This window comes from Lytechinus variegatus, chromosome 17 (assembly GCF_018143015.1).
Source record: "Lytechinus variegatus isolate NC3 chromosome 17, Lvar_3.0, whole genome shotgun sequence".
In the NCBI taxonomy this organism is placed as follows: domain Eukaryota; kingdom Metazoa; phylum Echinodermata; class Echinoidea; order Temnopleuroida; family Toxopneustidae; genus Lytechinus; species Lytechinus variegatus.
In genome coordinates, this window is record NC_054756.1 from 12,566,822 (window position 1) to 12,592,037 (window position 25,216).

The 25,216-nt window shown below is 37.3% G+C and overlaps 1 protein-coding gene across 1 annotated transcript in view; it reads right to left on the reverse strand.

The window, feature by feature from the left end:
• Positions 1–2,060: 2,060 nt before the first annotated feature.
• The window catches only part of LOC121431366 (trissin receptor-like), a 31,160-nt gene continuing 8,004 nt past the window's right edge, over positions 2,061–25,216 (reverse strand). The window contains exon 2 of the mRNA XM_041628905.1: positions 2,061–5,882. Coding sequence (XP_041484839.1) covers positions 3,937–5,865 — 1,929 coding nt within the window. The 5' untranslated portion in view covers positions 5,866–5,882 and the 3' untranslated portion in view covers positions 2,061–3,936. The remainder of the gene's footprint in view (positions 5,883–25,216) is intronic.

The window sequence follows — 25,216 nt, forward strand, 5'->3', positions numbered from 1 at the left end:
CACCCCACAATTATTTATTTATTTATTTTTTTTTTTTCATTTACTTATTTATTTATTTATTCATTCATTCCTTTATTTACTTATTTATATCTATTTACTAATTTATTTCTTCATTTATTTATTCATTCATTTACTTACTTATTCACTTATTTATTTATTTATTGTTTTATAATGACCAACATTAAATATCACGTCTCATTGCAGTTGGGTTGGGTAGGGTCGGTCTTTCAATATATCTTATTTTTCTTAGCCGAATTTGTTTCCACATTGCTAGAATAAATGAATATAAGAAATAAATACGCACAATTAACATTCGTGCAATGATATCCTGACCAAAATACTAATATTAACATTCACTTCAGTCTTTCATTACTGCAGAGAACCACTGATAGCTTATCATATTTAGCGCCTTAAGCACATAATCAATGTGGATTTGGCGCTTTAAAAATACTCTGTATCACTATGATTTATTATTATTATACCATCGGACTTGGTGTCAAATGCCCACCCGTCGATGTCAAATTGTTTGAATCAAGTCGGAAGTCGGGCCGGGTCCGGTCTCGATTAAATGTCTTTTGAAAAAAATAGTTTTACATATATAAAGCGATAAAGAGGTTATCAAAATATCAAGTCGATATGGGTGGATATTTCGCGTCCAGGAGTCTGTCATAAAATTAGTCAGTCGGTAAAAAAAAGGTCTGGTTAAGCCTTAGAATAGACAGTTGGAAAGTAGATCGTCTTACAAAAATATTCTTCATCAACGAAAAATATTAATTCAAAGGGTGCAAAATTGACATTACAGGCCTATTTATTTTATGCAGTTCACACAGAATAAAGCTTTATAGACATAACTAAAATGCGCCTCATAGTTATATCAATTGCAAGTTTCAACGTCATGTATATGGATAGTCTAAGTCGAGGTAAATGGTCTTTGAATGCAGTCGTTGAAGCTACCGTTAAGATAGATAAATCTACATACTAAACATCGCATGTTCCTGGGGGCCGTTTCATAAAGCTGTTCGTAAGATAAGAGCAACTTTAAGAACGAATAGTGAATCTTTCTCACGCGCTAAACCATAGCCAATGAATATACCATTTACCACAAGAAAGGATCACCAGTAGTTCTTAAAGTCGCTCTTAACTTACGAACAGCTTTATGAAACACCCACCAGGTTATCATGAAAGCAGTTGGGGGTGTTTCACAAAGATTTAAGTATGACTTAAGTCGCACTTAAATGCCGACGCGTACATGATATGCAACGCGCGATCTTATTGATAGATACGCAGTAAAGCGCGTCCTCACGGCACGATCTGACCAATGCGGTCAAGCCTTTCATACCGTACGCAACTCGGCATTTAAGTGCGACTCTGAGTCATACTTAAATCTTTGTGAAACACCCCCAGGAGTACTAAATAGTGCAATGAACATGTACAAGTACGTTTATATTCGTCTGATCACATTGGCAACTTATGTAAAAGGCATTCTCCCTTTAAACGTGTTAATATTATTCTCAATATGCTCATCGTGTTACAGAGCACTGGTGACATATTTCAACATCCTTGGGTTCATCTTTAAACATATTCGAATTTTCTAGCAACACTCCAATGCACAATGGAATCGGATAAATTGAATAAAATAAAAAAAGATTGATATTGTATAGAGTTATCTTAATCTAATTGGAAAGATTCAAGTATTTTCACAGTCATGTAACTCGCCAATTACTGAAAAAATATAGGGTTTATAATTTCCTTTTATCGTGTTTGGGAATTTGAGAATTGTATCCTTACTGCTATTAATTGAAAGGTTCCCTAGAATTGAGTTTAGTAAATGAAATACCTCATGATGGTACACATCCACTGCAAGAAAAATCTCCGGTGTTGATTTAACACCAGCCTGGAATCTAGATGTCCACACCAGAGAAGTATTGAAACAATACCAGTATGGAATCAATCCGATGCTGTTTTAATACTAACTGGTGTTGTATAAACACATATCTGGTGTTAGACCAAAACTAAACTGGTGTTGTTTAACACTTCTCTGGTGTGGACATATAGATTCCGGGCTGGTGTTAAATCAACACCGGAGTTTTTGCAGTGTACATGCATGGCGAGACCACATGGAAGGACCTTATTGATAGTAGTCATGTAAGATAAGACGACTATAGAAATGTCACAGTCACATCAACGACACCAACTCTAGGCCGATCAAAGGATTTACGTCATTTCGAATGTCAAACCATCGATCGGTTTTACTTTAGTTCAGTTGGTGTGTTTGAGCATCAGTGGAACAACGCATTTCAAGCTATATCTCTCGTTATCACCCCGGTCATCAAATCCTGACATGCCCACATTCATTGTATACACTTTCTCCGCTCCCTGGGGAGCGTTCCATTGAGAATTTCAAACTTTATTACAAGGCATACTACAAGGCATATGTCTACCTGCCTCCCCAATCCAACAGTACGTAGCTCAAAGTGGTTTTTTGATGGTTTTTTGGGGCCTGAAAAGGACATCCTATATTAAGCTCTACAATATAAATATAAATTTATCATTAATAATATTCAAAGTACTACATTAAATAAAAAAGAAATAAGTGAGAGTTTCAAGGAATTAAGGAGAAAGCAATGTTTGAAGTCCGGGGTTCAATGAAGCATGAGATGTGCACATCGTGAGCAATCTCAATGAAACTTCCTTCCATACAGTTTGCAAAACATCGTGTTATAAAAACTCTGATACCTTGCCTTCTGTATAATTTCAACTTCAATTTTTGGAGTGTGGAGAAAAAATACTCTTTTATATAAGAAAATTTTGTATTTTCAATATTTCGAAGACCAAAATATTATGTTTGCTATTCACAGAGAACCTTCCCTGGCGACGCGTTGTTGGATTTGAGGAGGCGAGGCACATATAGGATTTCGCATTTGGTGCAGAGTGGCAAGGCTTGGTTTAACGCCTTGCCAAAGGCTGCTCACGCGACCCACTGATTTCAAGGCGAGAGTCGCAACCGCTAAATCACCTATTTCATTTTCATGCATATATTCATCATTATCAAGTCTATGTCAAAATAGCTTTCAAAATGTCTCTCAAACCATCTTCTCAGCAGTAAAATTGGAGATCAAACGTTTAAGTGTTTCAAGTCTGTTCATTAGTAGGTACCAAAAGTTATCCGAATGCGCCCGGAAATCTCCGTACCGTATGATATGTAAAATGTTTAAACGTTTTATCATCAGGGTTGTTTTATACATTAAATCATGACCTAAAACGATTGGAGTATGATACACACATGTCGTTCTTGCCTGACTTTGTATCACTTTTGACTAGAATAGAATCATACATTTGCAATCCAAATTTGCCCACACACTGCTTGTGTTCTGTAGAAATTTCTAGGCATACGGTAATCCCTTTATATTTTGCACCTCCCTTTACGTCACCTTAAAGTCATGTGTGTATTCCAAGCCCTGTCATATTTCTTTAACAGATATTGAAGTAATTCTGTTTTTTTTTCGTAAGTCTTATTGTCTTAGGAAGACATACACAACATGTTACAAGGCCCTATATGCCTCGTGTCAGATCAACTGAACTTTCAACCTCCAAATGTGTACAAAATATATATTTAAAGAAATAATATTTACCATTTATCAAGGCAATTTTGAAACAACTCTAAATTCATCAATTATATCATTACAGAGTTCATGATTAATTAGCAAGCGCTCGTTGGCTGGAAGGCCAAGTTTGGCTCACTGTTTTTATACATCCATTTTGTTTATTATGCCTTGTGCATCATACATCTTTAGTCTAAGATCTAAAGCTGTTGAATGCTTTATTTTTAAAAATGGTACCGAATCAGTAGAATCACCCCCAAACAGCTTAGATCCTTCCTTTTCTCTAGGCATGCTGTAGAATGTTCACTGTAGGACATTCGCTTGGCATCGTCCATTAAGCGACCCAGTCATTGTCCGTTCCTTCGGAGGTCAATGATCTCAACCTCGTTTGCGTGCGCATCCAGCGCGCACGTCTCGATGAGCCACGAAAGTCCAGTGTTTCTCGCATGCGCATGCGAAAGTTGTCGGATAAAAGCGCGTAGAGGAATGGGTTCAACGCACTATTGAAGAAGTAGGCGAGGTAGGTGAACGGCACGAAGAGGATCCCGAATTTTGAGAAGTACGGGAAAGTCCCTACAACAGTCCACAGTGAAAGAAGTTCCATTGGGAAGAGGCAGACACCAAAGGCCACTACCAACACCACCAACATCCGGATGACTTTCTTACGCGTAGCGATCGTTGATTTGGAAATCTTTTTAGGTCGATTAGGTGTCCTCGAGTTCGTGCTGTGATTATCCGCTGGAACCATTTCTACTAAGACCGTAGGTCGCCTGGTAAATTCAGCCAGTCTCGTATGGGCTTTCTTTGCGCATCGCTTTAGAGCGTTAGGAAAAGTATTTGGCCGTTGAGGAGATTCAGAAGTATTTGGTTGCTCGACGGGGTCTGTTTTTGTTGTTGTAGCTGGTGTTTCAGTCAGATGTTCATCATCTTCAATTGTCGAAAGGAACTCGTATCCATTTTTAACGGGTATTTTCCCGGAGCTTCTTTGTCTGATGGGTCGAGGTTTGGAATAGATATGTTTATTTTCTTTCGAATGTTCTTCAATGGGCTTATTAATATATTTTACAGGGACGGCGCTACCGTTTTTCATTACTTCATTGATAAATGTCGCATGGACAGAAACATCAAGCTCAATTTCTTCTTCTTGGTCCTCCGAATTCAGGGCTTTGCAAAACTGCTGATGATAATGATCAATTGCTCCCGTCGATTGAGACTTAGTACGTGCAAGTTCAGCATGGGGTCCACGAGCCTTTTCACCTCCACCAAGTAGGAACATGTTCTCGCAAGACTTTGAACCCTTGAACGCATCGGGGTTACGACGAGGGGACGACGGAGGGTAGTCGACAAAGAAAGGTCCTATCTTTAGCGAACCGGCATCTTCCGCTTGCTCGGTGTGGTCTTGGACTGCTTTGGCCTCGCTTTTTCCATTACACTGTTCATTCGCAATCTTCTTGCTTTCACTGGAATGAGCATGGGAATGGTGATGATGGTGGTGCCGATGTGGGTGTGTTTTTATACTCCCGCCAGTGTGCATGCGTACCTCCATCTCCACCGCAGCCGGAGGAGTCGATGTCTTCTCACCGTGCCTCGAGGTGCGGTAGTAAACTGCTCGTCCACGTAACCATAAACTGACGATGATCCTCGCGTAGAAAAACATCATTACAAACAGTGGCAACAAGTAGCAAAAATTAAAGTTAAATATGTTGTGGACGCGGACTTGGTAGCTGGATATGTTGAGGCTCACCCCACACTGCTTGGTTCCATTGGAATCGGTTGATTCATCGAAGAATTGGAACGAGGGAATGCTCAATAGAAAACTAAGAAGCCAGAGAAAGCAAAGGATGCAGGACAGTCTTCCTATCGTCAGAACCCGACGGATCCTCAAAGGGTAAATAATGGCAACAAAACGTTCCCCCGATATCGCCATCATGATGAAGATAGATGCATTGGTCGTCACACCTAACATGTATTTATGCAGTTTACACATCACTGCGCCCAGAGACCACGTCGGCGACACAAACCACATCATCTGGGGGATGATGCAGAAGATGGCTACCATCAGGTCAGCAACGGCCAGATTCGCCAGGAAGAAGTTCGTGACGGTTCGCATGCTTCGATTGCGGATTATGACGCAAATGACGAGACAGTTGCCGCATATTGTCAGAGGGAAGAGGGGAATGAACGTTCCAAGAATAATTTTCCGAATCGGACCAGACACATAAGGGTCTTCGTAAGGCTCGGTGTGGTTGTCAAATTCATCCATCTTCTTTACGGCGGAACCTGTAGGGAAAAGGAAAAACCGGTTAATGTATTTTTCACTCTTTGTTAGACATGATCCTGAGTAATATTATGACTACTCTTATTCTTCTCCATTGATTATACACTGCAAAAACTCTTCCTGTGCACATCTATACATGATCTCAACAGAAACAACGGCATTTTGGATTTAAGCTAGTACCAAATAGGTGTTTAAAAAGAATCGACCATGTTCGTTTTAAAATAACAACAGTTTTGATTCTTATCTTGTGTTGTTCTAATTATCACCTGGCATAACTAGCATTGTCTGGGCGTGGTAGTGTATTCCTGAAAGAGTCCTGAATGAACTCAAATACTTTGCTTAATAAAATCAGGGATCGTTTTTCAGTCACTCCAGGCTCAATCTTATCGTTTTATCCAACCAAAATATCGATAAGTATCCCGTTGAGCTAAAGAGATATTATTGCTGTGAATTGCCACAGAGTTTTCATGATTTTACTGAACTTCATGCGTATATCTACTTCTATTCATTAGGGCATCGTCACGATTGTTGTAAATAAATGAATTATTCATCCCATATTTTACTGTGCTCTGGGAAGGAGGTATTAGTGCACTCGAGAGTGTAATAAATCGGCAATTTAGACGCTTCCGAATTAAAGTGATAACTACATTTGCAGTAAAAACAGATACGAATTGAACTAAAGACAAAATAAGTTGTTTTGTTCAATATTCTCTTACCTTCGAAGGACAGGGATTGAGATACGGGGGACATGTGTGCACCCCTTCGCACACGAAAATAGGAGATAAAACAACAAAAAGGTCATTGAGAGAAAAAGAAGAAAGTGAAAAAACTATCAAAAAGAGGGGCGTACGTTTTATGATGTCTTAATACCTCTACCATTCACTTCGGAATAAATGACGTCACCATTAGGTCGACTTGCCCTCTCTCTACCAAAATAATCTGGCGTCACCATGGTCTGTCAGTATTCCCTTTAAAGGGGAAGTTCACCCTGACAAAAAGTTTATTGTAAAAGTAGCAGACAACATAATTCAAAATATTGCCGAAGGTTTGAGAAAAATTCATCAAATAATTAAAAAGTTATTAGAATTTCAATTATTTGATTTGTGACGTACATGTACATGTCATATGCGAGCAGTATCCCTATACATAGCGAATGGTAAAAAAATCAATGAATGTCATTTTCTTAGAAAATTGAAAATGGTTTTTACTGTACCTTTTGTATATCAATAGACAAATCATTTCACACCCGATCATGAATAGAAAACAAAATTAAGTCATCAGGAACCTTACAAAATTTGAAATTCATGCATTTTATATTACATAACACATGGGGCAGCTGCTCGTTTATGACGTCACAAATCCAAAACTTTTAACTCTAATAACTTTCTTACTCTTTAACTGATTTTCCTCAAACCTTCACCAATATTTTTTACTATTTTATCTGCTATTTTTACAACAAAATTTTCTTAAGGGTGAACTTCCCCTTTAAAGCAACATTGCAAAAACCATCAAATTGTCCCTTTCACTCAGTTGGAGCAATGAAATTCAAATTAAATGCGATCCGTCGATAATATATCAAAAATCCACCGGGTATGGGTGGAGGAGTGAACTTTTCAATTGAATGTATTAAATATTAATTGAAATGGAGATCTGTTTTAGAGATAAATGATTTATTTGAAAAAGAAATGTGAGCTCTCGTCAAGTGGGAATGAAACGAAATCTCACTACCCTAAAGATATTTGTGTTTTTTAACCAGCTCTGTTTTATCAGTATAAAAACCACCCTTCATTTTCTATTTTTTGGTGATTGTTTCGCTTGAACTAAATTGTTCTCATTTACGTTTGATATTAGTCAACGAAAAAAATCTTCATTATGATTTTCGTGGAAAATGAATTATCACAATATTTTGGATAATATAAAAATGCAAAGTAGCACAAACGGAAGGCAAAGTGAATAACAACAAGGGTATATAAGCTTGGCCAACGTCATCCATTCCTCTTTCTTTTTTTTTTCTCTCCCTTTCTCCTCTTCTATCCCTCTGAATCCGTGCTTTTCTATCTCATCTCTCTCTCTTTCCCCCTTTCTCTCTCTCTGATTCCATACCCCTCTCTACTTCACCCCTTTCTCTCTATCTATCCCCCTCTAGAAATTATATATTTATTTCAGTCTGGCTGTTTCTTGGCCGTTTTTACATAACGTCCTTATCGGTTATTTAAAGATAAGAATTCCAATGCAGCTTTGAGAAGGAAATCGTTATAGCCTTATTAATGTCGTTTAGCTAAAAGGTATTTTATCTAACCGAAGTGAATATCATTGCTGTTAACGGCAGGCAAAACTGACAATGATGTTCAGAGAGCAATTGTACAGGTACACAAAGATTGCCAAGGTTGGAAAATGCAGCGCCATCTACGTTTCTTTTAGACACATGCGTGCAGATAGAGGAGCACAACAAGACGTATCGAGTGGGCAGACTCAACATAAAAGGAATATATGTGGATACATAGCTCATATCAATGCAATAGAACGTAATAAGTTCTGAATGATGATACTTTATAATTTATCAATATAAAATATGGCTCACATTGAACAAGTCAAAATAAATTTCCCAAGTCGTTGGTGAGTTGCTGATGAATAGAGCTTTAATAGAGTCCCGAAGTGATGTCGTCACAGGAAACCTAGCATTTCAACATTTTTATACCATATTTTGGTAAAAGCATGATAAAGAAAACCCAACTATTAAACAAAAGTTGATGGGAATCGGTCCATTGGGACCTATGAATATAGAATTAGCCTAATTGAAATTGGCTTGTTTCTAAATGTTAGGAACCAGGTCAGTAATACACTGACTTCATGAGGTCATATCTTGGGGCCTTATGAACCGATTCCCACCAAATTTTGGAATTGGGGTTTCCATCATGCTCTACCAAGATATGGTATTAAAAAATGCTGATATGCAAACAGTGCAAATTGATGACGTCACACTTTGGTGCTCTATAAAACAAATAATCCTTCAAAGCCAGTCCGTAGAAACATCTGAGCATGCGCAGATGAAAGGTCATTTGAATCAAAAGCTAAAATAAACCCACTCAAATGAAACTCTCAGTTGACTGCCTAACATAGAAATACCTATATGGGAGAAACTGGTATGCTAAAAAGTACATGCGTTAATGGAACTAAAACTATTCATGAAATACTTTTTTATTACTTTGTTAGTACGTGACAATTAATGCCCCCAAAATATGATTTTAAAAAAACGTACACGATTTGTGTGGATATGAGAGGTCATTTTGAACTCGGCTACTGCAAACTTAACATAATTTTGTTTGTATGTGTGTGTGGGGGTGTGTGTTTGTGGATACGTGGATGTTTTTCAAGTTCTATTATGAAATAAACACATGGCTGTATACAATGTGTGTGTGTGTTTGTCAAAATGTTCCCTTTCACAGAGCAACTATTCGAAATTGACAGAATCCCCCACAGAGCAACACGTCACGTGACAGTGTATTTGTTCCATAAGGGATGTCTTACTTCCAAATCCCAGAGGAGAAAATCATCATCTCAATTACTTACATTTCAATAATCCAATTGTTCAAGTGGGAAGTGGAATCAATACAGCTGCCCGAGGAATTATGGGTAATACATTTACAGCAGTTGTAGGAATGACTTCCCCTTCCAGGAAAATATGGTGTAGAAAATGCAATTACTTACTACCCAGAGCTGACGAAGGCACAAAGGCGATACGTCCAACAGGTATCCCGTCAAATTATTCAACGTTTTTATTAAATGAATAATACAACTAATCATATTTTGAGTCGCCTTCAAGAACAAACTCGATACAGAGTCTACATCAGTGCTGGAAATTCATCAGTGTTTGAATAAGATCACTTAGAATTATAATAAGAACGAAACAGTTTTTCAAAGTTGAAGTAGAAGGTTGTAAAGTATATTTGCAATCATTTTGTGTGTCTTCTGTAAACTTTGATCACCCGTTGACGATCATTCTATATTTTACGATGCCCCCTTTGGACTCATTTAGACCAATTGGGCAGAGTGAAAAAATATTTTGTTTTCTCCCATGTAATTTCGTAATGTCTATTTGGAAATTCTTGTATTAAAGCCTACACCTGTACAAATGACGAATAGATGAGGGGGGGGGGGGCTTGGCCAAAAAGAATTTCAAGACCAAATAAGAAAAAGCAGAAAAGAAAGGAAAAGGAAGGGAAAGACTGAAATGTTATGTCATGTTTTATATATGTATATTAGGTTAAAAACAAACCATAAATTGGATTTATCTAATCAAGAATGGCAAGAAATGTTCTCGTTCGCTTCGCTTTGTTCGCATCTTTTAAAAAATTTGCTTCATCCGCATTATCTTCCCCCTCAATTTTTGTTGCCTATTACGCCACTGCCCTGCACGTAATGCACTTGGTAATTCTAATGCTGAAAACAAATGAAAATGAAACGTTGTGATATTTTATTTATTTTATTAACCTGTTAATGATTTTCATACAACGTAGTTTGATGTATTATGGCGATGTGCATTAGTCTGATAGATCAAGAAAATTTTGCGCATAAAACATGGCCCAGTAGAGCATTTCATGTTTTGTTTTCTCGGGGGGGGGGGGGCAGTCAAATATATTGCTGTACACACGCGTGACCAAGGAATTTCCAAAAAAAAGAACTAAACGAGTTTTTCTCTGTGCGCAAAATATAACCCCCTAAACAAGTTTTTTGCGGGCTTTATTTACACATTTTGGCCCCTAAACAAGTTGTCGCCAAATATGACCTCGGGGAAAAGCTTGGGGGAAAAACATACCATAAACACGTTTGGCTAGTCTTAAAAAAGGCTTTGGGGAAATAAAACATACCCTAAATACGTATGACCCCGCGATTGACCAGTCTTTCAAAACCACCATTTTTCTTGAAAATCGGCGTTTGTGATACCCTTAACGAGTCCACGTGAGGACCAACTGAAAAAGACCCCTTCGAACGCGATTTTCTGGTCACGCGTGTGTACAACAATATATTTGACTGCCCCCCCCCCCGGGATGTTTTTTTTTGTGTGTGATGTGATATTTCAAAACTCAAATTCAAATCCCTCATCTTTTTCATGTTTTATTGTGAGAGGTGTGAACATAATCATGATGATTGCAATTACTTCAAAGTGTATTGTTTAAAAGGATTTTTTTGTGGCAGATTAAAAATAATATAGAGTTTTAAAAACATTTAATGTTGTTTCAGTAGACCTTTATACATAGATCTCGTTATTTGGTTGTATTTTTGCGGGTGCACTTTTGACCTCCCAGTTTTTATAAGCTTCGTAAAACACATTATTTGTGCCTGCCTTTTAGAACTTTGACGTCATTGTATGAGATTTGCATAAGAGTGCTCTGAGGCAAACTCTCGTCCAAATTGCATATACATGTACATCCATTCCACACGGCTAGAGGGATAATAACGGTGATCTCTTCATCTTCCAATACTTGAACTCAGGGTTTGATGGCCAACTTTCTTCGCAGCTTCCGTGGGGTTGCCCATCGCAATCACATTGTTACTCTTGATTTGTCAATGCACTCAAACTTGATAATTCCTGCGTATGTGTGGTTTGGTCGTCATCGGTCGTGTGGCAAAGTTTACTAGACCCTTTTATTCTGTTTCGATTGATGAGTTTAGAATGCTTCAGTAATGAAGACTGGCAGTCTTAGGATATGTAAACAACAAGTTGATTTATCAGGTGTTGCATTGTGAGTGACTTTTGGATCCAATGGAAATGCAATTTTGGTTTTATAAAAAGCTATTGGCGCATTTCCCTTCATTTGACATGTTGGAAAAGAATTTCTGGTGCACCACGCTATCTGGTTTTGCCTGGTCACACACGTTTGAAATACGCATGCTTTTATTATGGTTCACATCTTTCGGACATGCAGCTATTGAAGAGTTTTCCTATTAAATCAATGGTTATTCACCATCTTTTTCATCATCAACATCACTATCATCATCATCATTATCAACATCACTATCATCATCTTCGTTGTCATCATCATCATCTTCGTTGTCATCATCATCGTCATCATCATCATCAACAACAACATCATCATCAACAACATCTTCATTATCAATATTATTTTTGTCATTATTGTTATTATTGTCACATTATTATTATTAGTAGTAGTAGTAGTAGTAGAAGTAGTAGTAGTAGTAGTAGTCGTAGTAGTAGTAGTAGTAGTAGTAGTAGTAGTAATCATGGTAATAGTAGTAGTAGTAGTAGTACTATTTTCATTATTATTTTCATCATCATCATCATCACCATTAACTATGTTTCAACTGAACGCATAAATCGCTTTGTTTACGTTCAAAGAATGTCTCCTATCTATGACCCACTCCCCCCCCCCCCTCCCCTCGCCTTCTGTCAATATAACCCGGAGTAGTCCGATTACTCATCAATTCATTGGATTCCGAGGATATTGGCTGTCAGAACCTGGACGTTGGATATTTGTATTCATCATGAAATGACCAGATATCTGCCAAGAGTACCATCGAATCTTATCAATCAAGCTACCAATAATATAAGCAGACTGTACTATTGAATAGAAGGGATACAGTCGTTGTCATAATATATGCTAGTCTGTAACAGACTTTGTGATGCCGTTTATCAGTATAATCAGTGGAAGAGCAGTGGTGTAGTGGTTCTGACTCTCGCCTTGTAAACAGAGGGTCGTGTGTTCGAATCCCACCGCGGCCTAGCGTTCTTTGGCACTCTCTACCCAGGTGCTAAATGGGTACCCGGTAGGATGCGAAAGATATTGTATGTTTGATTTTTCCAGCGCCATAATATGGCTGCAAGGAATGCTCCCCCAACGGAGTGGAAATTGTGCACATTTCGTGCTTGATTAAAATGAAATGAATCCAATGACCGGGGTAATAATATGCTTTAACGCGCTTTGGGCCATTTTGGGAAAAGCGCTTTTAAAATTGGATATTATTGTTATCATTATTCATGTACAATGACTCTCTAATCTATTTTTCCTTTTAATCAGATTCTGTGCTAGTTTTGTCCTAATCTCCGAAGTGTTTCATTGTCCATGTGAAATCTATTTTCATGAAGATGGGAAAAGTTAAGAGTTTAAATTTATCAGAATATCGACCATCTCTGGGAATCACTCATCATCATGATCATTGACTCTACACAAGCAGGCCTTTTTTTAATTTTTCACACTCCGATCATGCTTATACTCATCTTTGTAAAGAGGGAACGTTTGCTAACCGTGTAAAAAACCGTGTCCATGTCCATAGTACTAGGATTACACCATATAGATGAATATATAGGTTTTGTGGCCCAAGTGAGAGCTTAGCATTAAGAGGCTAATCGTGGTAACTACTGTATAGGCATGCTAGGTGATCGAGTCGCCGACATACGTGGCGCCCACTCTCCGAGTCCTTCGATTTCTCTCCGACGCAATTATAGACATGTCTTATATATCAAAGGGGTACACCAGGCTGAAAATACTATGATTTGAAGACATACAGAAAAATCAAACAAACATAACAATGAAAAATGGATCAAAATCGGTATGGCATCAGTTCTAGGAATGTCTTCATGAATATCCAATGAGCAAACTGATGTCATATCCCTGCTTGTTCTTTTGTATTTTATTATAAAAAAAAAGGTTCATTAAAAAATGTACTCAAAGAAATATACACATTTGATTGACAATTGATTTAACACATTAGATATTAATTACTACAACTTATTTCATCATAAGAGGCATATCATTCACAGGTGTATGAAAGAAAATGAAACAATAATGATTTCATGGAATACCATAAGAACAATGAAAGTGGAGAAGTGACATTAGCATCCCACCTAATGGATATTCATGACGACAACCATATACATGTAACTGTTTAAACAAAACATTGCGTAACTTAAAAGTTCAAGAACTACGTTATTTGTTATCATATTTTTGATGAAATTTTTAGCACTTTCCTTTGTGAAGTTCACTCTACTTATTTCGAGATAAACATGATAAATACCATCAGTCCTAAGCACCACTTTAAGCCAATGTACATCGTTGGAGTCACGAGACCTTTTCTAAAAGGCTTCTTGGATATCTGGCCAATATTTCAAATTATGAATGCTTCATTAATTATCTTATCGCTGACAGAAGAAGATCATACCGTTCCATCAAGAGGAACCCCCTTGATTTCGTGCAGGTATCTTATAGGATTATCATAATGATCATCTGATACTAGAACTATGCTGGATGAAACCAATCTAACCCCCCCCCCCCTCTTTTTCTCTCTTTCTCTATCTATCTCCTCCCTTTCACACGGTAAGAAGATCGTAATTTGAATGACGATTCTCGTGAAAAATAAAGCTGAAGACGAATTTTTAGCACGTGTGAAACCAATCTAGAATCACAAACGCTAATCACAATCACGAATTCAATTTCTACTCCTGAGGAGAATTCCAGTTAAATATTACTCAAATTCCGTGTGAAAGGTCCGATGATTCTTAAGGCGAATGGCAATCATCATTACAATGATGATTCAAGATTCTCTCTACCTCGCAAGCAGCCTAACTAGCTAATCTCCATCGTTTTCGCACTCTCTTCCACATAAATGCATATTTTGCGTTATCAAATCATCAGTATCATCCGTTACTCAATACGATTTAGTCGCATTTGATAATATTGGTTCTAACAAGATCAAACTTAATGTAGATATTTTGGGGAAAATATATTAAATCCATAGTTTCTTGTGTCACACTGTCATTGCCCTTACATAATGCCCGAGCGCCGCTATCATGTTGAGACGATGACATATTTCATTGAGCGAGTAATGCTTGCAAAATAAAGTGAAAATCTTATTTCGTCCGGATTCCTTTTATCAAAATATTTGTATAAATTTGCAAGAATGTTTACTGATTTACCTCGAGGGAAGAGGGTGCTCCTGTCAAATGTCAAGTCAAGAAAACTGATTCCTACAAAACTTTATTGCGAGTCCATTTTCCTGAAACAAATGCAATAAATCATTTGCACAATATATTTATAAGACACTGTTGCCTAGGATCAGGTGGGTGTTTTGTAAAGCTGTCCGTAAGATAAGAGCGACTTTAAGCACGACTGGTGATCCTTTCTTGTGGTGAATGGTGTATTCATTGGCGATGGTTATGTGCGTAAGAGAGGTTCACCAGTCGCTCTTAATTTACGAACAGCTTTATGAAACGCCCCTTGTCTTAATTCGTCAATGCTAGTCATGATATAAAATCAACCATCTTAGAAAAACAAATTGAGCCTAACTTATCATGAACCGTTTAAAACCTAATTTTTTTATGTTTCAAAATACAGTCGCAAGTGTGTAAGTCGTCACATATTTTGGCGAAATCACAATCATTCTATACACCTTAAAGCCTGTACGTACTACTGTAAAAAAAATATATGCTTCTAGCATTCTGTAAATCTACGTTCATCATAGATTTGGTCTGTAAGACAGAGAGAAACCTCCATATTGCATGACAGAGGTGACTGCATCCAAGTGTCTCCGAAAGTCTTTTGAGGGTTATCAAAGTTTGAAATCAACAAGTCACCAGGAACCATGGCGACTGTCACAAGCAAAGAACCGATTTATCATGCACGCTATTTCTGCCCTAAGGTATTCAGCGGATCAATAACCTATGCCCGAGCATCTTGCGTGCATTTTACGCCAAATTTGGATTTCCATTTGAAGGAGTTTTCCTTACATTCAAGATAAAAGCCTTCAGGTATACAAGAGGTTTTTCGGACCGGATGACATTGACTAATATACATGAAGTAGTGCTGTCATTTTGTCGTCATGTCTGCAGAAGTCATTCCTCCCGTGCTACATTACCACACGGACTAAGCCACCTTAGCTGTGATTATAACCCATTGCTTAGAGGTTTCTGAAAGGTGTGATCTTTCAAGTCTATCATGCAGTTTAGCGAGTACTGATGCATACCGTCACGGAGACTGCCTGCGGGTACAACACCTTCACTGCATTCGCACTGTTTAAAAAAAAAATTGTATCCGAACTGAATTTTGCGAACATATGTGAGAGTACTTAATTGCACATGGTTGAATGTAATTAGGCCAATGAATATTGCACATAATCTTAATTCATTTGAATGGCGATCATTCGGCAAATTACTGTGAGCATGCATGACATATGGAAATATATAGAAAACTGTCTAAAAGTCAAACAAATGAACATTTAAGCTAAGAATATTAGTTTGATCTTTGCTCTCATGAGTTTAGTAGTCTTGCCAAAGTTATAGGACAGTTTAGTACACCCCGGTCGCTTAAATTTAACCATTTTTTATTGGATGTGGTGGATACTTCATCAATAAATATATAATGAATTATCACGTGAATGTTTTTTTAAAAAAATTCACGTGAATCTATGAGATTATACGGTGAATAGATTTGTCTTTTTATTTCTAGACATTTTCACCATTTCTATTATTTTTCAAAGAATTTAAAACCAACCGAATATAAGGCCAAGCCTGTGAAATAATTATATACAACTACAAGAAACGCAATATTTCTTTTATTGAGAGATGTTTGATACCAGATACATGAATTATAATCAAATTTCACTTATCGCAGGAGAAAATGGTTTCTTTCCGTACCAATTTCGAATTCTATGCACACCTGTTTTGATAAATCAGATTTCACTAGTCGGTAATTGGGAAATTGAAACCGCTGTATTGATTTTATTTCGAATTTACATATTGAGACGAGGAAAAGAAAATGAGAGAGGACTCAATGCCAACAGAGACCGAGGTATCATCGTTTGAATAAGACATAAGGTACCTTGCCTTGCCTTGCCAAGATACGATTTCAATTGATTTCTAAAGCTTCCAGAGTATGTCAGTTTTGGCGAACAACATTGTCCGAAGCTAATGCCTGACCCTGATAAATCTTCTGAAACCGTTGGTTAAACGAGCAAATATTTGTCAATAATTATGTACTTTATGTCAATAGATCAACTTGCTCGTTGGCGTAATGAGTAAAAAAAAATGTGGGGGGCATATGGCCGATCGGGAATTTTCTATAAAAAATAAATAAAAAATCGTAACTTTGTAATAGCATTTGACATAATAAAAATAGTATAGGTAAACCCTTTTCTCCTTCCTGTTTATTCCTATTCCCGTTGTTTCTCTTGGTCGTGATTTTTTTTTTTTTTTGGGGGGGTTATGGCCCTACCCCCTCCCCTCAAATGTTTACCAATAATTTCGTGAATGTAATGCATTATTTATGTTCATTAGGCATTACTCTGCAGGTGCAGTAAGAAAGCTGCGTCTGTAGTGAGGTGATGGTCACTGGTAATTTAAAAGGATGAACATGGATTTTAAACCGATAGAATTAATTAAGAAGCAGGGAAGTGGGAGAGCCCCTACTACCATGCTTACCCCTTTCTTGGAAGAATCTTTTAAGACTCGCTTTGCATTATGTTGTTTGTTTATGCATTTTGTTTTCCCCCACAAAGGACAATGCCACCAGACGGTAAATAAACTTGACTGTAACGATACCTCTCCTTACATGCCTTACCCGTGAAGACAAAATAACATTTGATACACATGGATAAGCAGATTTACAGGTTTCCACGCAGAACCTTTTCAGTGACGTCTGATAGGCAGTTTTCTTGAGAGATTAACGGAAAGTTCTTGTACATTCATCGTTTTTGCACGCTACGATACCTCCATCCGTTAATAGATCTGATGTCATCGTCTGAGGTTTCACGCGCGTAAAACATTCCCTATAGACTTGTATGTTAAAATGGCACTTTTGAAAAATTCATAAAAAATAAATGTGAAATTAGAGGGTGGAATGTTTCCTACCATTGGATAGGATATATATCTGACATTCCATATCTGACCAGGAAAGGGTACCGTAGCCAGCTCATTTTAAAAATAAATCGCCATTTATAAAGATAACTATGAATGGATCATTCATGGATTCATTAACTGAAACAGTAAAATAACCCTAATTCTTCAGCCAGTCAAAAAATAGTTCCAAGTGACTTATTTATCTTTCCAATTTGGGCGAAGGAAGTTCAGTAGTTACCATTCCAAGAATCAGTGATAGATTTCCAATCATAATCATGCACTTTTGTCAATCAGCTATATCAATTTTTTAAAATATGAATGGGTTGGGTCGAATGAATATCTTATGCCTCCCTGTTGTAATTAGGCTCATGCAACCCTGATTCCGCTCCATCAAGAACTCTCCTTTCCCCCACTCTCTTCCATATCACTTGCGTAATATCTTCCACACATCACCCCTTCATTTTGCGCGCCCACGCACACACGCAAACTCGGACAAATAAGGCACATGGTGAATGCCCGAGTATTAAAATCACTCTTACAAAATACCCCACCACTATACATAGAGAATCAGACGAGCGGGAAACTCACCTTACTAACAATGCACTTGTAATGATGACGCTGTAATTTACACCTCATGTTCTGTACTAAGCCACATTTTGGCTAGAATACCCATTGCATACACTATAATTCAATAAATATTGATCTGAGTACTTAAACAAAAAATAGCCGCTACAGTGATGAGAAGGCACGGAGTGGAATGCCATAATCACGATTAGATATGAACGTAGAGATTGAATGAATTCAACCATGTAACCTGAAATGTCATATCACATTGGAAAATTGCAAAAAGTACAAGTATTCGTGAAAATACCTTTATGAGCATGTTTAGTGACATCAGAGCAAATTAGGCAAATTTTGAATATTAAAATTCAAATATAATTAATTGCAATCATGAAAAAGGAGCTCTAGGAAAGCAAAGATTCATTTTCAAACGTGTAACGCGATTCTTAGATTGTTGATGGTGATGATAAAACTTGGATTATGATGAAATAAATAATCATTATAATAATTTTATAGGAATACAAGTCAATTGGTTATCGTTTCATATTCGAAAACTAACTTTAAAAAAAATCCTCAACATTTTGATGGAATTAATTGTCTTAGCCGCTTCCCAAGAGCAAAATAATGTATATCGCCAAATGCATTAATCTATAATATGTTATCCTTAAACTTCAGTTTAAGGACTTTCAAGAGAAATATCACTTCAGGGTTAAATGCAAACAAACGAAATAAATTACATACCCGGCATGGTTTTAATATTTCTTATGATTATTCGTGAGTGCCAGAGAAGCTGGTCTTCAAACCCAAACCGATCCATTGAGTATTATAAAGCATTTACCTGCAGATACAAAGCGCGGTTACAATTCACCCTACGAGATATTTACCGATTAAAACTCATTGTTTTATCTACACTTTTATGATACGAATTGTTTTACATTCTGGCAAATTCTATCAATAAAAAAATGTTAAACGCAAACTGTAAAGCAGTATATGAAGAAAAATGCCAACGGAAATTGTATTAGGTTAGCGCAAGTCGGATTTAATGGGACGCTTCCGTGTGTCTTGTATTTGTTTATACGTCTAACGTGCATTTGACTTTCAAAGGGAATTGTGGTTAAGCGAAATTGATCAATTTACATTTTTTATATATTAATCTCTGAAAGCATGTGTAAGGTAATCCGGAGGCGAAAGTCACAAAGGAAATTGAGCTCTTTATCTGATTCATCACAAGGGGATTGCACACTCGGGTAGGACTTCACTTAACCCTTCCTAACCTGGGCTATTTGCGAGCTTTTAAAAAGTCCCGGGGGCTTTTCAGAACCCCCCCTCCCCACTAAGATCTCAGTCGCGGATCGCGCAACCGTGACAAAATCGTCAACGAAGGTAGAGGATGACATAATGAACATCTCACGGGTAAATTGCACAAAATTTCGATATATTTTTTATTTGAACTAATTTGATAATTTATTCATGAAATCACACGTTTGCTCTAAATTAACTGAATAAAGCTTCTAAAAAGTTAAATTATGACGATTTTTTTTTGCCATTTCTTACAACTGTAAGGAAAAAAAATCGGTACCAAAATCAAAATCAAATTGTCAATAAAAGTGAGAATAATCACTTATTTATCAATTTAAGATGAAACAGATGTATTAAGTTTTTCAGCAATTTCGGTTTGACGTTCACTTATATAATGTTGCGTAATGTGGGTAACTGCGTGCCTGGACGTCACAAATTTGGTCTAAAAAGTGGCACGAGACATGGAAGTAACTTCAACGAGCGGAGCGGTAAAAAAAATCGTGCAGCGGATATATCGCTAAAATGTTGAGGGGCTGAAAAGCCCCTCCCACCACCAAGTAAGTTGGGGTTAACCCTATCTAGGCCGGGGTATTTTGGGAGTTCATATGGCCGGGGAGGGCCTCCCAGGCCCCCCCCCCTTAAGATCTCGGCCGTCGACCGCGCGATCGCGCCGAAAATTGGCACGTGGGTTGCCTGGGACATAATCTACAAGATTGTATAGCATTTTTTTTCATGCGACTTGCTATTAAGTGATTATGCTAATTTATGCGTAATTAGTATGCGAAATCATTCTTTTTCCTCTAACTCCCTAAATAAAGCTCCAAATGTACTAATTTTTGGTATAGAAACTCTTTGTGGTGTTCTTAGCAAGTGTACATGAAAAAAATTGCGATATCAAATCATTTTCTTATGTATTATATTGTTTTTTGCAATTTTTTATGTATTTCTCTGTTTTTTGACCTTTTGTTTTTCATTGTTTTTTCAATGAAATTTGTTGGGGACTCTTCTATGATCATAAAAAGCATAAAATAAATACATTTAGACCAGCAAAACTAAAAATAATCATGCATTTATGAATTTTGGTTGAAAACACAATTTGCATTGACTTAGTACACAAAATCACGTTTTTGAGCAATTTTTGGTCTGACATGCACTTACATTATGTTGCGTTATTTCGGAATCACGTACCCGGGTGACGCAAAATTAGTCTCATAAGTTGCGCAAGACTTGAAAGTAAAAATTCAGCGAGCGGCGCGGTCAAAAAATTTTGCGCGGCGAAAATATCGCGCGATTCGTTGAGGGGGGGCCTCCGAGGCCCCCCCCCCCCGCCTAGATAGGGTTAACATTGGCAAGGTCATTGACGGTAATCGGGCACCTACATTGTACATTGCTTACCTACGTTTATAAATACATCATGTAGGCAAGTAAAATGGTGTCTGTAGTATACAAGGAATGATTATAATACAGTGATAGAATTTTCATAATCTCTTCTCATAACAAGAATATTAATATGAAACATTTTTCTAAAAGCGCATTACCCGCCTTTAGCACGGCTAGCCAGATCAGGTGCTCGAGCATTCACGGAATTCATTCCTACGAGGTATCCATTTGCTACACCTGGGTGGAAAGTGGCAAATGCAGAAAGAAAACGCGAGTGCCTAGGTGGGATATATGTTGCTATGATTCCGTATGGATATAAATTTTCACCGAAGGAATTTCTTTAAGGTTTACATGGTTTAGGCAATGATCAAAACGAAATAAACATTTGAATTAGGTGAATTTGTCATGTATCTCAAAGTTCCCATGCTCGTACTGATGCCTGCAGCTACAATAAACATTTTACAACCGTTTTCCGATATCGGCGCTTGTTGATCAATGGTGTTTGGATAATGCTATACAACTCTTGAGAGAATGGACATGAACTGAATAAAAATTGAACTGATAATGGTTTTCAATATGTGAGTTATTTTTATATTGAATTGAAGCATGTGATATGACCCAATCAATTCATGTTAAATAAACCTGAAGGGTAATTTGATTAATACCTTGTGTTTATTGTAACTTCTTTTCTTAAGGGATAACTGTTAAGGAATATTATCTTGAACATGTTTAAAATATGTTTAAGTTGTAGCCACACTTCCCAATCTCTCTCTCTCTCTCTCTTATCTTTCACCCAACGGCCCTGCTTCAACACCATAGCTCAATGTCCCATATTTTCTCCCGGTTTTCGTTTACTAATAAAGTTATTTTTCGTTCATTCTATTCTTTTGGACCTTACAGGCATTCTCAAAACTGATTTGCAGTTTATTTGATTATTATCACGAATCTTGACCCCACCATGCAACGAACCTAAATGGAGAAGAGTGCTGAAGGCATTGTGAATATTCATTAGCTTTTCATTCATGATAAATGAACTGCTTCGAAAGGTCTAGCATAGTTTCAGGCGCCGGAATCAGTCGGAAATTATTGTAACCAAATATCAGCAACTGAATTCGATTTGGTCAAACGATTTCTTTCTGTATTTCTCTACCTTTCGATCTTTCATGTTCCTCCGTTGTCGGAACACTGATTGTGCAATCCATATCCCCCAGGTCATTCTTATCAAGTCTTTTGAGAGTCACAGACAGACACATACACACGTACCTTCGCATGGCGTAACAGCCTAGGGTGGCGACTTTTCGAGCTACTTTCCTCTGAGGGTGATGGAACAAACATAGCAATGCTTAATTCTGTAAACGTAGGATGCCGTCTCTTTTCTGACCTTCCTTATAAAATGTGCCCTCCGACATGTCTAATTGGGTACATCATTTGTTTTATCAAACATCTGCCCACCTTCCCCCTTCCTTTCCTCTTCACACCCGCATTAGATGCACAAGCACACACCCACTCACTCACTCTATGCTATACGCCATTTGTTTTTAAATTACCTTATCGCCCCCCCCCCCCCCTCTCTCTCCGTCTCTCTGTTTATGTGTATATTCGAAATTTCCTTTTCTTTCCCCGACAAAACACTGAAGAGCTCGGATCCAAAAGTAAAAAAAAACAGTTATGAATATTATGTTGTCGATATCATTCCATTTTCCAGTTAGTCCTTTCAATAATGAAAAGTTAACCTGATTTCTCAGCAGAGCGCAACAATTGAAAAATGCATATTGGAGCCTTTTTTTAACACGCTTGTACGAAAATATGTAATGAGATATGTTTTTCTCAGAGGCAAAAAAGAGATACAAACATTTGGGAACGAAGTCTTGAAATGCATCCTATTCTATCTCCATGTCTCTCCCTTTGATTTTCCCTCTAGAAATTCCTCCCATCAACCAATGAGCATTTCATCTACATTAATAACTGCCTGCCCAATAAGCCGTACACAGCCGTTCCCTTGATATAAAACAAACACCGCGACAAATCACGGTTGGTTCGGGGAACAAAATACTTTCACCCAAAATAGCGACTGATCTTCTACATCAATATAAACCTATTTTGGAAACAGCATTTCCATTACCTAAGGGGAAACCTCTGGGTTTCTATATCTCCGAAACTCGAGACACGCACTGGGTGAATTGAATCTCCCCAAAGCCATTTTAGAAGAAATCCTGCCCGGGTTGCCCTTGGCTTCCATGAGCTCTTAACCATTCCCACCAACAAACAAGAGACATATCAAAATCTCTATACTTACTTGTATATTGCATGTAGTTTACAGGTTTACCTTTGTAGGATGATGGATGACCAGGGAACACTTCGATTTGATCATGATACAAAACATTTTTTTTCGCGACAATTTTGAGCAAGGCAAATTCTGATAATTTGCTCCGTATCTCAATATTTTGTCATGTCTGTATTTATATTCCTAACCAATTCATTTCTTCAATAAATAAGAACTTATACAAAGCAATGGCATGTGTGATTTGACAAAGTGGTGTTGGGCTCAGATTAAAGAATGATTGGCGTTCTGAGGGGTTATCGGATATTTCACTCTATAGATTCATACTTTTGTGAAAAAAATAAAGCTTTGCAGTTTATATCTTCATTAAGGGCAATAGTTTCAAGCTAAGAATGATTAAAAGCCTCAATTTATCATTTATGATTTCATCTTTTCCTGGATCGTAAAAGGTTTTGGCCGTTTTTCCATATTTCTTTGTAAAATCTTCCAAAGACCAGGAAGATGGGAATGATCTATAGGTATAGAGTTGACATAATTGACATAACCTTTTTCATTTGAAAAAAAAAATGTACAGTAAGGTTTAAAGAATATATTTTCATTTTATCTTACTGCACTCATAATCAAGCCCATTTTTGGCCAGATTTCCTAGGATCGATTAAGTGCCTCTATCCAGACAATCTGCCACCATGCCCAAATAGGTGATTACCACTTCTTATACAGTCATATACAGTCAAATTGATTCATACAGATCGGTTAAGCCGGGATTCGCCAATAATCGCAAGAATTTAGCAGCCTAATTGACGATTAGTTATCTGAATTGCATAAATTATACATTTATGATATCAAGGCTAGAGGGTATAATTGTTCGTTTGTTGTTACTTGTAGGTTTGCGTCTTAATGTATAACTCCACATAATGACTCAATCGCAATATAAATATTTTCAGTCCTGTGGATAGTCATGCTATTCCTGGGATGAATTTAATTTCATTGAGAATCGTTCAGATTATTCGAGCGTTGGCGTAAACTTAGACGGTAAAGAAGGTAATTTCTTCATTCGGTATTTAGTTGAATGACGACAAAATAGTTTTAAAACACACCACTATCAAGATCTCCCATTCCTTGTCTAGTAGGGGAGGTGGTTAGGTTTTACAATCTACCAACATGAAAACTCTAACACATTTCGTTGACAAAACATTTCCCTTCTGACGTATTGAATTTGTGCATCCACTCAAATGCAAATGTCTGTTGAAGAGGGGTTTGATGGCTTTCAAGGACTATCTTCACCAGGTAAAGTTGACCTATTAAGATCCTTGGTCTGCGGCAAGGATTTTTTTACATCAAGCATCTGATATGGGATAGATTGACCGTATTCCGACCACGTTGTCATTGTATCTCCGTCAGATCCGGAGATGCTTGAATAAAAGATATCCTCTATTACAGTCGGAAGACCAAGGGGATTCCGCCGGTCCTCCAGGGGGAAAGGACTGTCCGCGAAGAGGGTCGTTGTGACCTAGAGGGCTCGGAACGTTTGTATGTCCGACAGGTACCTCGCTGTTAGCTGACAAATAGAGATCGTGTTCATTCAATAGGGTTGCCCTGACGATTCATAAATCAATGTGTATCTGTGATATGGAGTATTTATTCGCATCCGATTCAGTATACGATTTTCAAACAACAGTTGTTAGGATTAAGACAATCTTTTAAAGAAACCTTTGTCAGACATGTCAAAATATCAATGTTTCTATGTATGTGTATTTTTTTCTTTCACGTCTGGGTTAATTTGATCAGGGAAGATTTTATTTTTCGAAAGATAAAAAAATATATACTGAATATTTATTCAAAGGTTATGTTCTTATTTTCAAACGTTTACTTTCATAACGAGATATTGCCATGTAATTTGATATATTGTTTTATGAATTCAGTGGCAATGATACGATTTTGCAGAAGAAATCTTTATTTGTAAAAAG